Raw genomic sequence first — 17,533 nt, 5'->3', positions numbered from 1 at the left:
GGACGTCCTCTAGTACATATTATTTGACACCAATAACTTTATATATTTGCAACGTTTAAATCTAGAAGATTAAATCTATATCTATAAAAGAGGAACTATGTATGTATATATATACTAGCAGAGTACCTGTCCTTCGTACGGGGTTGGAATATAAGTATAAAATGCTTATTGCAGTTATACTCAAGCTTTGCGTTTGCAATAAGGGAGGACGCAGTTTGATAAAATTTGCTTTTTTAAATTTACAGTACCTATTCTATACCTATTTTAAATTTACACATCTACCATAGCCATAATGTTCTACCACTTCACCTAAACAATAGAGAAAAATAAATTATCAACAATTCGCAAAATATCACAAATTATTCATGAAATGAAAAACATAAACATAACTGTAAACAATCCTACTTTGACAGTTCTCATTGCGAATCACAGTTTTTTGTTGCTGCTTAGTTCAAATTAGCTGTTTTCATAAATGCAAAAAAAAATATAGTGCTGCACCCTGTTGGTAAATCTTATAACTTTTTAATGCTTTTCCATATCATAGAACCAACTTTTTTAGTTGAAACAGCTGACTAAATTCTTTTATTCCCTTTAAATATGAATACTCATAAGGTTAACATGGGAATTACAGAGCCACTGGGGCGGAGCCCGAAAGGATTTTTGAGATAAGAATATGCCTATATGTTAATCGGGAATGTAAGCTATCGTCATGCCAAATTTCAGTCCAATCCGTCCAGTGGTTTATGCGTGATTGAACTTCAAACACAAACAAACTTTCACATTTATAATATTAGTAAGATATGTATATACGTTATGGACTCCAAAACCGCTCTACAGATTGTAATGACACTTTCAGGCATTATTAAGCTTCTTTCAAGGATGGTTTGTGTGAAGTTTGGTGCAGATCATGTTAATGTACCAAAGGCCACCGTGCAAGGAGTTCATGAATCTGTTCGAGACTATTGTAGAGATGAAGGAATTTCGTTGTCTAATCTGCAGCAGATTAGTAAGGGCGAAGTGAAAAAAATATTCTATCCCTAAAAAACAAAACTTCTGTGGGTTGGGATGAAGTACCGATCAAATTAATTAAAGTTGCTGTAAATTTAATTTCTGAACCCTTATCTATTGTCATAAATCAGTGTTTAACAAATGGAATTTTCCCAGACAAACTTAAATACTCACAAATAACTCCAATTTTCAAAAAAGGCTCTAGGTCAGATATCAACGACTACCGTCCAATATCAGTTTTAAGCAATTTTTCGAAGTTATAAATAACCAATTAGTTTGTTTCTTTGAACATAATAATCTGTTTGATCAAAATCAATTTGGTTTCAGGAAAAACCTTGGAACAAATACAGCTCTTGTACACTTTATTAATGAGGTATCGGAGGCTTTGGATGGGTCAAGAAATGCAGCTGGTGTCTTCTGTGATCTATCCAAGGCCTTTGATTGTGTCGATCATTCGCTTTTGCTTCAAAAACTACATGACTATGGAATTTCAGGAAGTTGTCTTTCCCTAATTAGATCATACCTTTCAGATCGGAAACAAAGAACTGTAATTTCTGATGGAGGAACCAGACATTTCTCACATTGGAAATGTATAAAGCTTGGGGTGCCTCAAGGCTCCATTTTAGGTCCCCTTTTCTTTTTAATCTACATAAATGACCTCCCTAAAGCTATTAATAGAGATCTGATTCTGTTTGCTGACGATACTACTGCAATCATTAAAGAAAATAGTAGAGAATAGCTTCTTACATCTCTCACAGAAGTTATAAAAGAAATGGAAAATTGGTTTAAAATAAATGGCCTTAAACTCAATGTGGATAAAACCCAAATTATTAAATTTTCAGCCAGAAATGAAAGAGAATTAAATAATTTTTCCAATTTAGTCCATTCAAATAAATTCCTAGGCATTCATCTAGATGAAAATATTAACTGGAAGGTGCATCTAGATGTTATAAAGAAAAAAATTAGATCTGCATCATCTGTCTTTGTCCACTTGAGAGAATGTGTCACCATTGAAGTACTTAAAATGGTTTATCATGCCTATGTAGAATCCATCTTGAGGTATGGTGTGATTTTGTGGGGACAGGCATCTGATGCAAAAACTATTTTCAGACTTCAGAAAAGAATCATCCGAATTATGACTAATTCCCACCCCAGAAGTCCTTGTAAATTACATTTTCAAAATTAAAAAATCCAAACACTTACAGGACTATACATATTTGAATTATTAAATTACATACACAATATAAAAAATAACCTCCCGGATTCATTCAAATTCACACACAATTATAGTACAAGAAACGAAACAATTTTCAGATTACCAAATCACCATTTGACCTTATTTGAAAAAAGTCCTTTGTATGCAGGTTTAAAAATGTATAATAAACTACCGGTATATTATAAAATAATGAGTTCAAACAAGTTTCAAGAAACATTGAAAAATGGACTCCTTGAACGTGCATTTTATAAAATAGAAGAATTTTATAACCATCCCTTGAGTTTATTTTTGTTTTTAATTTTCTTAACATTATTTGGCTAGTTATTTTTTTCCTGTTACTTTGTACTTTGTATTTTTCTAGTCTAGGCTCAATTTTGACAATGCACCTGTTCTATATGTTATCACATCTAAAAGAATGTTATGTGCAAATAAATAATGTCTAATGTCTAATGATCCGTCAAAAGGGCTCCGCCCCAGAGGGCTTCAAGTGGACCAATGTCAGACTTTTTGAACTACAATGTTTACAAATAAATATGATTAGCTGTTACCTGGCAACTGTTTTGTAGGTTGAATAGTCACAACATGCTGTATTAGTAATAATTTGAAATAGTGCCACAATTTTTCCACAGAGTGCAGCACAGAAAACAATTTTACTTGTGAAAAAGTCCAATATTAAACCCCAATCGCAGCACACCAGTGCACTCATCAACGTTTAAATTCTCCAATGTTAAATATGTAAACATAAAAACCTTTATCAAAGTATTATAAACAATATAAGGTACGGCAATGCCTTAGTATTTTTATCTTTTGTTCTGTACCCACACAATCTAATAAATTATTAAGTGAATAATAATTGTGCGTGCTATCTCGGGTATTTAAATGCCTCTCAACTTTGTGTCATTAACCCTCCACATTACTGTGATTAAAAGAAGGAGCTCCAATAATACTAATGCGAAAATTAAATCCACCAAAGCTCAACGTTACCAGACTGAGGATTTAAAAAATTACACCAAAATTGATTGTAGCAAAAATTATCAGTTGTAAGTTTAAAGGAGAGTCTTAATCCCAAGAATACTGATGATTTCATCTGAATTACCCTCTGAATCATCTATACTTATTTAATACGCAAGCAGGATTTTTGTGACAATTACTCCTCTGAAACTACTGAACCGATTGACACGTTTTTGGTGTCATTGAAAAGAGCGTAACGTGAAGTTGTGCAGGAAACTTTCTTTTTAGATAAATAATTAGAGAGTGAGGCCCTGGGGCCCTTTAAAGTTTCATATTTCTCCATAAGATTAACATGGGAAACAAACATTGTTTTGAAACTCCAGCTGTTGTCAGAAATTAAATATTAATTGGTCTCCATGGAAGCATGAGAAAATTCACAATATTTACATTTGCTTTGACATTTAAAAGTAAACAACCAGAACTGTCAAATGCCTATTTCGCAATTTCAGACAGCTGATCCAAAAAAATAAAACAATTTGTGGTAGGTTTATTTAATCTTAAACTTGAGGATAGATTATTTATTATGAATCTATTTCGATTATTATGAAACCGATTTTTCCCGTTGCGAAGCCAAAATTAAAAGTGAGAAGAAGAACATGTTAATTGTAAACAGTAATGTGTAAATAATTATCTATGTTGTATTAAAATGTGTATAGTTTTGGATGATGGTTTGTGTTTAATGATATAAGCTATTAATTAATGAATTTTTATTTTAAGAATTTGGCATAAGAGTATGCCTATGATAAATAACACAATTTTAGAGCTCTGCCAGGTTTTGCCTAACTCTGTTCTGTAGAGTTTAAAGTAGCCTACACCTTATTGTCTACAAATTGGCTAAATAACTTAGGTACGGTACATTATAAAAGCTGGCAGCTTTTTTATGTTGACTTAAATTGTAAGCTTACCTGTTCCCGTCCATGAGCAGTTTGATAGTTAAAAAATAACCCTTTAAACTGGAATAGGACTGGTATGTAAATTGTGAGTATTTCCATCAGTTAATAATCTTTTAGTCGACTCTTTTAAAATCATCGGAAATTATGGCTGTTATTATTAGTTTTTAAACAAGTCATTTGTTTAAAAATATATCCTGTACTTCTTTGCAATTGCTCGATTTCGAGCAACATGTACACTAGTATATATTAAAACGTGACAGGGTTTTTTTTTATTTCACGATTCTGAATCAACCAATCGACGGATTTTCATGATTTTTGTGTCAAAAGAAAGATAATTTTGAGAACTAGGGAATGTCGAAGCCATAATTTTAGTTTAAGGTTTCAGTTTTTTTTAAATTGAGTCTTAAATTTTTAAAAGTCTAGCAGCCGACGCTAACATTCTACCTTTGACTATGACCAATAGTCAACGATTCTACTCTAGCTTTTGGTATAATACCATTTGCTTAGCGTAACAGCTGTAAACATTAATAAGTAATAATTAATAATTATAAGGGTTTTTGACTCAAATTCAGCATTTGGATGAAAATGAAATGACATACGTAGAATTGAGTTATTTATACTATGTGTAATGCTATAATGATTTATACGTTCATTTATTTGGTAAGAGGATGAGAGATTATTTAAATATACTTACTAAAATACTAGATGTTTTAATTTAATTTTTTGAGAAGTCTTTAAAATATTTAGTTTTGTTTTAGTGCAATATTATTTGTTATAACTAACAGCTGGTTGAATAAAAAAATATTTTATATAACTATGACGTTAGTTTATTTACTCTGTGATTTTGTCATTGATTGACTGAAGTGGAGAATTGATAGTAAAAAATTATAGGAAATAAGTAAGAGTCTAAAACTATTGCTGTATACGAATCGAAGCTGACAAATCTTCAAAAGAAAGCTTATGAAAATTATTTGACTACTCAACTAGGTTGGGAAAATAACAATGATCACATGTTTTAATTCTTCTTGGCAGCTTTTTCTTTACTACAAATTTTGAACTGCTTAAACTATGCTTGAATTAGTAATAGACACACTATATACAGTTTTAATGGACTACTCGATTCCCGTATGTAGGGCGGGCCAACAGCTCGTTTAAGCAACTACAATTTCCTTTGTGTCTTGCTTTTGCAATCATCATTATAAAGCACTAGGGCAATCCCTGACCATCATCGGTTTAAATTTAGAAAATTCATACTTTTCACACGGACTGCTGTATGTTGCATCATAGATAAAACATACTTCCTTAGTAGATTTTTCATCCTAATGGAACAGCTGAAGACAATTTTATTGTTAGTTCTGTACGGTTTAAGTAGAGGTCGTGTTTTGTTTACAATTTGTTTCCCGTTAATACAGTCATTTAAAACCTCGTTTAACCAAATAATACGATCTAATCATAAACAATAAATTGTCCCCTAGTTATTTAACCAAACAGTAAAGCCCAAATCAAGAAATTAACCCTAAAATAATAGAAACAAAATTTCGTCGACACTAGCGCCCAGTGTGGCGTACATGAACTAGACATGAAAAACGAGCTTCAAAATTTACAATGGGATGAGAAGTCTACTTGTGTTGGTTAGTCTATGGTTGCATGCTCACGTGGCGGTAGGTATGCTTAAAAACTTATATATAAGTTTTATATATTTATTCACCTAATGAAAAAACAAAAAAACATTGTTATGCACTGGCACAACGTGTTTTTATTTAATTCTGTTATTCTGTATATTCTATTCAGAGTAGATTTGGTTTGAGGTTTTGTTTACCATTGCATTAATTTTGATTAGCACTGTATTAATTAATAACATGTATAGTACTTTTTTAGGCTTTAATGTTTTCTTACATTATATGTATGGATTTGATTGTCATCTATTAAAACAAATTTTATCAAACATGTAAGTAGTTTAATCCCTGATTCCTGACTCTAGTATTTTTGTAAGGTTATTCAATCCGTTCAAGTGTCCGTTGTTGCGCATTGAAACGCAAATAGCAACGCAACTTTGTATAACAATCATCACTCATTGTGTGTTTCGGGAGGGAGCGCTTGACAACATCTAGCCCCGGTGCCAATAAACTACGCGGCGGCCCTGCGTATTAATAATATAGATTGTTAATATAGCTTGAACTATTTGAAATTCCTTGCTGTGTAACTGATGATTGTGACAACTCGCCTACTGTCACAATGTTTTAGGCAATAAACTAGGTATTATGATGGCATGGGTTGTGATGATTAACTGTGACTATTACTATTTTAGGGTACTGTGGAGCTAGAAGACCAGATAGAAGTGTTGCAGTGGTTAGCTGAAAGGCTGCAGTTCCTTGACATGGAGAGAGTTGCCATTCATGGCTGGTCCTATGGAGGCTACATCAGTCTAATGGCTTTAGCCACCAAACCTCATATTTTCAAGGTACATTGATAAGTAAAACCATAGACAAAAAGAATTAAATATAGACCGTCAAGCTGTGCTGCGTTTACCATAGGTTCTGGCGCACACCACTTGGGGCGCCATGTAGTTACGGCGTACACGCTACGTAACTACACGGCGCTGCTAGCGGTGTGTGCCAGAACCTATGGTTAGCATGGTAACCACAGCACGGCTGACAGTCTATATTTAATCCTTTTTGTCTATGGTCAAACTTACAATTAAGTGATTTTCAAACGAAATCTACCAAATCATTCCAAGACAGCAAATTCTATAATGGAACAATTGGTTACACAATAATACACATTGGAAATACAGTATTATTAAATAAATATTAATGTTACCTTCTGGCATTCCAAGTTTGTTGTAGTCTACTATGAGTTTTATCAACACAGTGACAACATCAGGTAATCTGCTAATGCTTCATCTTAAATATTAAAATAAAACAGTCATTACAAAACTCACAAAAATACATTTATCAACCGACCGGCAACGTCATCACGTTGGCCACGTCTTGCTTACGTACAATAGACTCCCTCTTATCCGGACATTGGTCTCTCTCATGCACCCTTGTATATCAAATGAAAGAGCATGAAAAAAGAAAATGTTTGATGAAAAAAAATTGAAAATCGGTTTATAAATTTGCGAGATATTTCCCCCCCCCCCCTTCCCTGGAACTTAATTTTTTTTACTAGCAAGGTACCCCTTGTGACATATCAAATGAAAGAGCATGAAAAAAGAAAATGTTTGGTGAAATTTATTTTTCATTTGATATGTCACAAGGGGTACCTTGCTTTAAAAAAAATTAAGTTCTGGGGGGGGAGAGGGGGAATATCTCACAAATTTATGAACCGATTTTCAATTTTTTTTCGTCAAACATTTTCTTTTTTCATGCTCTTTTATTTGATATGTCACAAGGGGTACCTTGCTATTTAAAAAAAATAAGTTGTGGGCAGGGGGGGAAAGGGGGGGAATGTGAATGTAACGTTGAATTCAAAAAAATTGTGCCCCCTACGTCAATAGATGATTCCCGCCAACTGCATATTTCTATCTATTGCGGTTTTTACATAAATAAAGATGCAAGTTTAAAAAAAAACACCCTGTATGTGTCCGTAAGAGTGATAACTTGAGTAATTTTTCCGATTTTGATGAAATTCGGCTTGAATGTGTAGGGCAGGATAACCTTGAATGAGTTCGCGAACCAACATGATCGGGCCATAGGAACGGGGTTTTACAGGGGGTTCTATGGGGTAAAAATTGGTTTTATCGATAGCCTAATGACAAATGCTAGACGTAGGAGTGGTAGTATGTGTTAAGTCCATCTGGAAGACATGTGTTAAGTCTGACAAGGTAAAGGACGTCCTCCGAGAAAACCACGACGCGGCAACAGCTGGACACCTAGATGTGAAGAAAACCCTAGCCAGAATCAGTGCCAGCTACTATTGGCCAAACTGGAGGAGAGAGGTCAAAGAGTACGTGCGTTCCTGCGATGTGTGCCAACGCTATAAGGTGGAGCAGGTCAAACCGGCGGGAAAGATGTACCTACGTAGTCCGAAGGGCCCGTGCTGCACTGTCTCTGCTGACTTGGTGGGCCCATTGCCCTGGTCAGGCAGGTGGCATCGTTTCCTGTTGGTGCTGCAAGACACCTTTAGCAAGTGGGTCGAGTTGTGCCCCATTGGAGCTGCCACAGCCAGGAGTGTAGTTACGGAGACTAAGGAGGTCATACTGTGGTACGGGGCACCCGAGACCCTGATCTGCGATAATGGGACGCAGTTTGTCTCGGGACTGTTCAAAACCCTGGCGGCAGCCTAGAACATCAAGTACACAAATAGGCTCCCTACAGTCCCCATTCGAACCCGGTGGAGAGAGCTAACCGGGTGGTAAAGACCATGTTTTACAATTCGTGAAAGATAATCATCGGTCCTGGGATGTGCACATGGGTGAATTCCAGTTTGCCATGAACTCGGCAGTCCATGACTCGACCGGGCACACGCCGGCGATGCTTTTCCTCGGCCGTGAGTTGAGAGCGCCTAACGCCGTGCGAGGTCCTCCACTTCAGGAGACAACTGAGGAGCGTGAGCCGGCGTTAGACGAAATTCACCGCGACCGCGAGTTTAGCCGACATTACCAGCTGACTCGAGAAAACCTGAAGGCGGCCTACGAGAGACAAGCCAGGTATTATAACCTCCGGAGACGGGAGGTCCTGGCGACCTCGTGTTAAGACGTCTGAGGGTCCTTTCATCTGCGGCCGACGCAGTCGTGGGCAAGCTCGCACCGAAGTTCAGCGGACCCGTTGAGGTAGTTAAGAGGCATGGAGCGAACCTTTACGAAGTTCGGGACCCTGACAAGCAGGAAGTCCAAGTCTGCCACGTCAAAGACCTGGAGCCCTATCATGTCAGGAGTTATCCGTAAACCTGTTGGGAGGTGCAGAGACCAATAAACCCCCCGACAGAGTGAGATGTCGGCGAATCGTCACCAGGGCCCTGTTTCATAAAGATACTAGTGTAGTAATTACTAGTCTAGTAAATACTAGTCCCGTATTTACCTGTCCTACTAATTTGTGTTTCATAAACGTTTTTATACCGCTAGTAAATACTAGTGTATTTTACTAGTCACGTGACCAAAACTACTAGTCACGTGACCAACTTTACAAGGTAAACTTTCAAAACAAATTTCTAACCTCAATCACGGGTTTTCAAACCCTTTATAAAGGGTTTTAATTTTGTTTTCATTTTATACAAAAAGTAAATAGTTGTAGAAACGCAGTGTTTTCTTTTAATTAATAAATATATAGACACATAAGTAAAACAATCACACATTATTTATCAAACCGCTATTATTTATGTTCATCAATGAGCCCGCCGGCGCGGCGTCGCGTCGCTGCAATCAACACGGTGATTGTAGGCCTAGTTGCGGCGCTCAACAGTTGGGTGGAAATTGAACTGTGTCTGCCGCATTCACTGTGATTTGTATAGTTTTTGTTTTATTCTGACATATAAAAATTAAGCTTGCTATGAGTAAAGAAAAGAAGGCTCAAATTTTGAATGTAATTAAATCGTCTAAGGACATTTTGTTAGGAACGTTTTCAAGTACCCTAACCTATGTTTTCAAATATTCGAATGCATAAGAATATTTGGGTTAAAAACCATTCTGTGATATTCTAATTTTGAGTCTACAAACCATGAATAATAAGCCTAAACGTTTATTGATGTAACAAATAATTGCAGCCGTTACAAGCAATGGAGAAGTAGATTTTCAAGTATAGTAAAACATGGCACAGTCACTATTGCAGGGCGTAGCTCAGAGGTAGAGTTTTCGCTTCTCATGTGGTGGGTCACTGGTTCAAATCCGCACCACTCACTATACTTTAGTTCCATTAATTAAACTTTTACATGTTTTACATTTAAATAACAGCTCTAATCAACATCTAATTTTTTATTACTTTGAATAACAAATTCAGAATACCAAAATGGATTAAAAGTAATGTTTTTATGATAAGCAGTTCAGTCCAACGCCCAAAAATCAAATATTGGTCTACAAAATTGTTAGTACATCACAGGGTTTTAGCTATTTAGGGAAACAAATAATAAGCACACAAAAAAATACAATGCAACTCCTCTTTTAAATTGTCGTACTATTATTTCCTATTAAAATGTCTTTAAATAAAACCGAGAGCCTTGGGTGTAAAATAATCTGATTAATGTTTTAATGTTGGATACATTTTTGTACATCTTTGTATGCAATACGGTATGCGGTTTTAATTTGGTTTCTCTCAAACTCAAAGCTTAAAAATCTTTTCTCTGTGATAGCTAAATAGTTGATATAACCATGAAATTTAACTCAAGTAAAATTAGACTAAAATTTCACAGATATTGATAACTTATAATTATAATTAATTCTAATAGGGCGATTGTACATACATTAATTTCACTCTTTTTGTACTACGCCACATTTATTGATTGTAATTTATATCTAATAATAATTATCATTTTAGCCCTCATAGATCTATTTTTATCTTAAACTGCAAACGTGAGCCAATTCGCACTTGCAAAAAGAACTTGATAATTCATTTTTTTGAATAATGTGAGTAATGAAATAACTCGCTTTCCAAAAATACTAGTCTACTTCAAATAATACGGGTGTAGAGAGGTTGTTAGAAAATGGCAAGTATTTACCAGTGTAATTTACAAGAGTAAAACTTTATGAAACACATTGCTGTGTACACTTGTAAAAACCACTAGTAATACTAGTCCCTACACTAGTAACTAGTATTTTACACTAGTAGGTTTTTGAAACGTAGACTTGTAAAATACACTAGTATTACTAGTCCATGGACTAGTAAATACTAGACTAGTAGTTTTATGAAACAGGGCCCAGGACAGTGTGGAGCATCGAAGGGTGGCAGGGTGTGTGAAACCCCTAATCCACTGACGTCAGGAAGAGGACGGCACTCTTCAGTTTTGTTTTTTTACTTCAGGCAGGAGCCTTTATTTTCTTTTGTTTTGTTTTTCCTCATTTTCTTTTAGGCTGGTCAGGAAGACTCACAGCCCACTGGGCGGCAAGGAGCTGCCAGTAACGAATACGGGGGCGGCAACTAATGGATGGAAGGCCGCCACGAGATCACTGCGGTGGAAGGGGCGGTGACACTGGGCAGGGATTGTGCGTTAAGCCAAACTGACCCGAGGGTATGATGAGCGATAAGCCATCTAGTCCCAAAATAAGATGTATCATCGAACGAGAGGAGGAGAGGATTCCTCTAAAAGAACCGTCGTTGAAGTGTGTTGAAGTGACCATTAATAGACGGAAGAACGAACGAGATGGCAGGTGTGTGATAAACCATCCTTGGCCCAAAAGACGAAGAGTGAAGACGAGAAAACCGTCAGAGGTAGCAGGCAGGATGTGCGATGAGCCAACCTGACCCTGGAGTAACAGGCGTTTTTTTGCTGTTTTTTTTTTTTTGCACCCGAAGTTGGTAGGGAGTGTAACGTGCCTATTTTGAGGGGGGGTCAAACTAGCCTATTCATCTGTCTAGCCTATCCCTAGGCATAGCCTACCAGCCCTAACTAAGGTTATAGGTTAGAAGGCTAAACTTAGTTATAACTTCACTAGTTATTATAGGCATGATACACTGTTGTGTTTGGTAATAAATAAGTGTAGAACGAAAGTTATTAAGTCTGTATGAGCGTGATATAAACCTTATACAGAGTTGTATAGCTTATTGACTCACCAGCGATGTGTTTTGCAAGCTAGGGCTCAACTCGGCTTAGTACTTCGACGACACTTTCTACACTTAGTAAACCCACAGATCATGGCCTTAGGCCAATAATCGGTTTCAAAGACGTGAGGAAATGCGGGGTAAGCAATATAAACCGACAACTTTAAGTTAAAACTTATTGTCGTGTGAAACAAACACAACATAACCTACAGTCAACACAATAACAACAAGCTCGAGTGTCTGACTATTTAGCGGCTGCAGACGACGGCGGCCGGCTAGCTTTTTCGGGTTAGCAAACAGCAGACGTCTGGGATCAGCTGAGCCCCCTACTTTGCTAGAGAGGGGAGCGAGAGGGATGATTCGGGGAACCCTCAGACGGCGGGTAGAAAAGTTAGTTCCTCACCAGCCACGAGACAGGACAGTTCCTCACCAGCTACGATAGCGATCACTCAAGAGCTCTTACCATACTAAAGTAGAGTACCGAGATCGTAATAGTTCATTGGTGAAGTAATAGTGTTATATGTTTCAGTGTGGAAAAAGTACGTCACAAACAGAAGAAAATATGCAAAACTAGTGATAATTCATAATGAAAATCAGCTACTTTGGTGAAGATGTTGGCATTGAAGTATTTACAGGGCTTTGGTTTACTGATACGGGATTAGACCTTTTGGTAATGTTAATAACAGGGTGTTTATAAAAGAATGCCGAGATTTTAACTGGCAATTGCTTGGATACTATTCAAGGTAACTAAATGTTTTATAAGTCAAATTGAAGCTAAAATAACTAAGTTTTGTTTCCCATGTAGCAGGGAGGAAACTTTGACCTTGGCATGAGCCAAACAGGTGCACGGTGATAGGCCGCTATTGCGACTCACACGCCTGACACGTCACCAGTGCAATGTTTACGGCGCAACAGAAGGCACAGAGTGTTATCTGAAATGTAGTGTAAATGTGGTTCACAGAGTTTATTGCTAAATCTTCTATATCTATAAAAGAGGAACTATGTATGTATGTATGTATGTATGTGTGTGTGTGTGTATATATACGTTATGGACTCCAAAACCGCTCGACAGATTGTAATGAAACTTTCAGGCATTATTAAGCATCTTTCAAGGATGGTTCGAGTGAAGTTTGGTGCAGATCCGTCAAAAGGGCTCTGCCCCATAGGGTTTTAAGTGGGCCAATGTCAGACTTTTTTATCTACAATGTTTACAAATAAATATAATTTAAAAGCAGATGTTTACTTTCACCAACTGTTTTATAGGTTTGAATAATCACAACATTCTGTATTAGCATTAGTCATGATTTGAAATAGTGCCACAGTGTTTCTACAGAGTGCAGCACAGAAAACTATTTTACTTTTGAATAAGTCCAAATGTATTAACCCCAATCGCAGCACACCTGTGTACTCAACAACGTTTAAATTCTCAAATGTTAAATATTAAAAACATAAAAACCTTTATCAAAGTATTATAAACAATTAAAGGGATGACTTTTTTAAATTTATGACAACAGCTAATTTGCAACCAAAAGGTGAGTGAGCGTAGCGAACGAACATCAACCTGGAGGCGAGTAAGCGTAGTGAACGAGCTAACCTGAAGCGAACGATCTCTAACCTGAAGGTGAGTGAGCGTAGCGAACGAACTTCAACAAAGACTTTATTGAGCCATGCGAATACTTATGAAGTTAAGCGGGGCAAAGCCCGTGGGTGCAGCTAGTTAAAACTAAATTTAAATCTACTTGATGATAAAGAAATTTGACACTGGCTTAATGAGTTTTGTGTTACCGTAGTGTTTTGAAAAGACATTCACCTGGCCGGCTAAAAACAAGTGATGATATTAGAGATTTCGAGTTCGAGTCGAGTACGGCCTTGAAACTTGAGCTTATCTTTGAACTCGGCAGTTTCAAGTCGAGTTTGGTTTAAAATTGTTAAAAAATCAATTTTTGTTAAAATGTAACTTGTGTTTACATAAAATGCTGGATAATTTTTATTGCTGTAGATTCTACAGTACATGTTTACAGTGTAGAAATAATAAGCAAGAGGTAGTTGTCCTAACCTATTTTTATAGCTGTTACAACAGAATAGGTCAACACAAAGTAGTCACCGGTGACTGACTGACTGGCAATGGAAAACAATAGAAGGGAGGGAGGGGTTGTGCAATGACCTCGAAGTGAGCGGGCATAGCATCAGTGAATGAAGTAGGGGTTTGGGGGGAAGGGGGAGGGTCAGACTTTTGAGCTATATTTAGACTAGACTTTCACCACTTCCCAAATGGCCGGGTAGGGGGATTACAAATTACAATAGCAGGTTTTTTCCTTGCCTGGTTTGACTTTTGTCTTTAGGAGATTTGAATCATCAAAAATGTAATTTGAATTTTCCACAATTATTTAGCATTGATAATACAACCTGCAAGGGACCAGGAGAAATATTATTCAAATTAGAGTTAATGTCATGATTTGCATTTTTACTCAAAATACAACATTGCGCAATCATGATGTTTTGAGTCATTGACCTTTATAACGCATCTGTTATAAGTCGATAATTATAAATTGGATCATTATAAATTGATGTTCCCGTGATTGAAAATTATTATTCTGTAAACTTTTAAAACAGACAAATCATAAACAAGTATAAAATCACACATAAAGATAATAATAACACTTCTAATAAGGATTAAAGATAACGATATAAAAACATCATTATACTTTATCTTGTTTTTCCATTCTTTCTTGGGGAGAATTATAGTGAATTAGGCCTAGTCTAGGTTTCATTTGAGTTCTATAACTACTATTGTATGGACCTATTACATTATTCAGTACAACTTTTAATCTACAATAATTATTGTTCTGTTTAACATAGTAAGGTAGGCTACTTGTAGGCCTATTTAATTACTTTATTTTGAACATACATTTTGAGTATTTTGACAGAATATTTGTTTACAATTAACAAAAAATATTAAAAAATTTAATTTTCTTTAATTTAAAAATTTATTTCTCCTTTACCCATTGTCAAACCATTGGAAATTTTGTAGGCATACTGTCACAAAAACCACACCAACAAGATTAATGTTAATAAACTTACAAAACTAAAGGTGAAAAGGTAGCAAATAAAATTTCAAGTTGTAGAACAAATCTCTATATTAAACTTTTTATTGTAATTAATTGCAACCTTAATAACTAATAGATGCAAGTATTAAGTAATTTTAGCCAAGTATTATGCAATATTACTTATCAATAGGGATTAATGAAATTAATTTGTAGATAAATAAATATATGCTCACTTACCTATTTTTCACAGAAGTAGAAAGTTCATTTATGAGCTCTATTGTTGTTGTTTTAAAATTATTTTCTACGCATTGATAGGTATGTTACTGCACAAATATTGATGATTAATTTATTTTTATAATCGTACTTCAGCTTGTAACAGGGTTGTTTTACAAGTTACATGCTCTAGCCCTAAAGAGTTACTTAAACTTACACATCCTTCGATATTTTTGGTTTAAACTCGACTCGAACTCGAGAATCAAATCTTTTGCCAATCTGAAAAACCTGTGCTCGCACATCTCTAGACGATATAGTCAAAGAAATTTTCCCTTCAATTTGACGTTTAAATCATTTAATTATCTTGAATAACCCAAGCAACAACCGTTTTAAATTCCGACATTCTTTTACAAACACCATGTACTTTCAAAACTCATTTGCAATATTAGGATTATAATTAAAATAGCTAATGCAATACTTTCAGGTGGCAATCGCAGGCGCACCTGTTACATCATGGAATCTCTATGATACGGGTTACACAGAACGTTATATGGACATGCCTCAAAACAATCTTCAAGGGTACAAAGCTGGCTGTGTGCTAAACTACATCAACCAATTCCCTGATGAGTGAGTTAATGATACCAAGTTTATTGATTTTCCACATCAGGGGCCCTATTTTTGAAATGGTTGACAGTTTAATTTTGAACCAATCACAGTGGCTTGCGAGCTTTGATCTAACCTCTCACTCTAAATTCTGGATCCTTTTCTCAGCTAGTCTCAATCTGCTATATTTCAAGAAACTGAGGTAAACTGTCAGCTCTGTCCGTGAAAGATTAAGGTTATGTCTTAGTGATTGCAAAAGAACCTTTAAGTATTCAAAATAAAATTAACTATGGAGGCTTGTTTATAGCTATAGCTCATTATAGATGTACCCATAATAAATTATTTGCTTTCTTTGTCTCTATTTAAAAACAAATCACCTTATTTTAGTTCCCTTCATCGTTTTGTTTCATGTTATTTTTAATTATGTTTTTGTTTAAGTTAAAGCTTTGGATATTTGCTATTGCACTGAAAACATAATGCAAATTAAATAAATTGGATCCTTTTATTAGGAGAATTACGGTATCGAAACAGACTAACTAACTAACTTTATTGTTTTTCTTAATCACAATCTTTAATAAATCATAATAACAAGTTCAATTAGTAGGCCTAGTCTATTTCAAAGTGTTGCAAACATCCCAACAAGGATACAACCCTTGATTTTTGATTGTCTAGTAGTGACACAGTAAATAAAAATGAAATTTATTCTACAAAAAACAATCGAAATAAGTATTGGGTGCCATGACAATGACAACAAATGCATATTCTCTAATCGCAAATAGCAATTAGTAGACAAAGCAATAATTATATGGCGTAGACTTAAATAGAGCAATTTTGCCGAGAGATGAAGAAGAAAGTGCAGTCAACCATCCACTCAACAGCTCAATTGGTGGTGACTAGTTTTGGTTGGATAAGTCAACTGTCAATCGTTTGAAAAATACGAAAGATTGGAAAGTGAGTGACTTAACACTCAACTCAACCATTTCAAAAATAGTGCCCCCAATATTGAAAATTATAAAAATAATTTTCATACAACTGTCATATTTATAGCTAACAAAATAAGCTAAGCATTCATTCACCACTCACAATTGCACACTTCTACAATGTGCTATCCTAGCACAATAAATGACATCTCTCTATACAAATCCTTCACAATCATTTGATCAATCAGGTCCTTAGTTCCTTGGTAACTATACGTTTTTTTCCTAGAATAAACCTACTACTGTTGTATTAGTTTTACTAGTTATTTTTAAATTATTCTTAGATTCAATTTAATTTGACGATTTGTCCTTACTTTTTTTATTTTTTTTATTTTGTGTGTTTTTACGCCAGTTGCATTTTTTTACTTTTTGAAAGGGAACTGTCCAAACCCTGGTCTTGTTATTATTCTCTTTCATTATTCATAAGGATCAACTGAAGACAATTTTAATGCTAGTTTTGTTCAGTTGAATCATTCTATTAATTATTATTTTTTAAAGAAACGTAAGTAAGGTTGTTTATTTAGGTTTAACTTGCAGGTGAATTTTAATTTGTTTATACTAAGAATGGTTGTATTTTTTACAGTGAAAACAGACTGTTGATCATTCATGGGTTGATTGATGAAAATGTACACTTCTACCACACCAGTCAGTTGATCAACGCAATGGTGCGAGCTGGCAAGCCTTACCAGCTACAGGTAAATTTTGCCTTCCCCCACTATAAGTTAGTTAGGCATAGGCTACTTCATGATTCTGTTTATATAGTTTTGGCTGTTGTTTAGACCGTAAACATCTTTTAATAGTAGAACCATCATTATCAAGTCTGATCATCCAGGCGGATAATCTGTTGTAAACTAATTCATCTTAAAAATACTTC

The 17,533-nt window shown here is 35.4% G+C and overlaps 1 protein-coding gene across 1 annotated transcript in view; it reads left to right on the top strand.

Annotated features, from left to right (window-relative positions):
- LOC128981875 (dipeptidyl peptidase 9) overlaps positions 1–17,533 on the top strand; it is a 143,750-nt gene that overhangs the window by 98,315 nt on the left and 27,902 nt on the right. The window contains exons 14-16 of the mRNA XM_054404873.1: positions 6,437–6,589; positions 15,564–15,706; positions 17,243–17,354. Coding sequence (XP_054260848.1) covers positions 6,437–6,589; positions 15,564–15,706; positions 17,243–17,354 — 408 coding nt within the window. The remainder of the gene's footprint in view (positions 1–6,436; positions 6,590–15,563; positions 15,707–17,242; positions 17,355–17,533) is intronic.

The sequence above is a fragment of the Macrosteles quadrilineatus genome, unplaced genomic scaffold, assembly GCF_028750875.1.
Source record: "Macrosteles quadrilineatus isolate MER2022 unplaced genomic scaffold, UCM_ALF_1.0 Scaffold_1__1_contigs__length_201487025, whole genome shotgun sequence".
Lineage (NCBI taxonomy): Eukaryota > Metazoa > Arthropoda > Insecta > Hemiptera > Cicadellidae > Macrosteles > Macrosteles quadrilineatus.
Note: the sequence above shows the minus strand (reverse complement) of the source record. Positions and strands in the feature narration are given on the sequence as shown.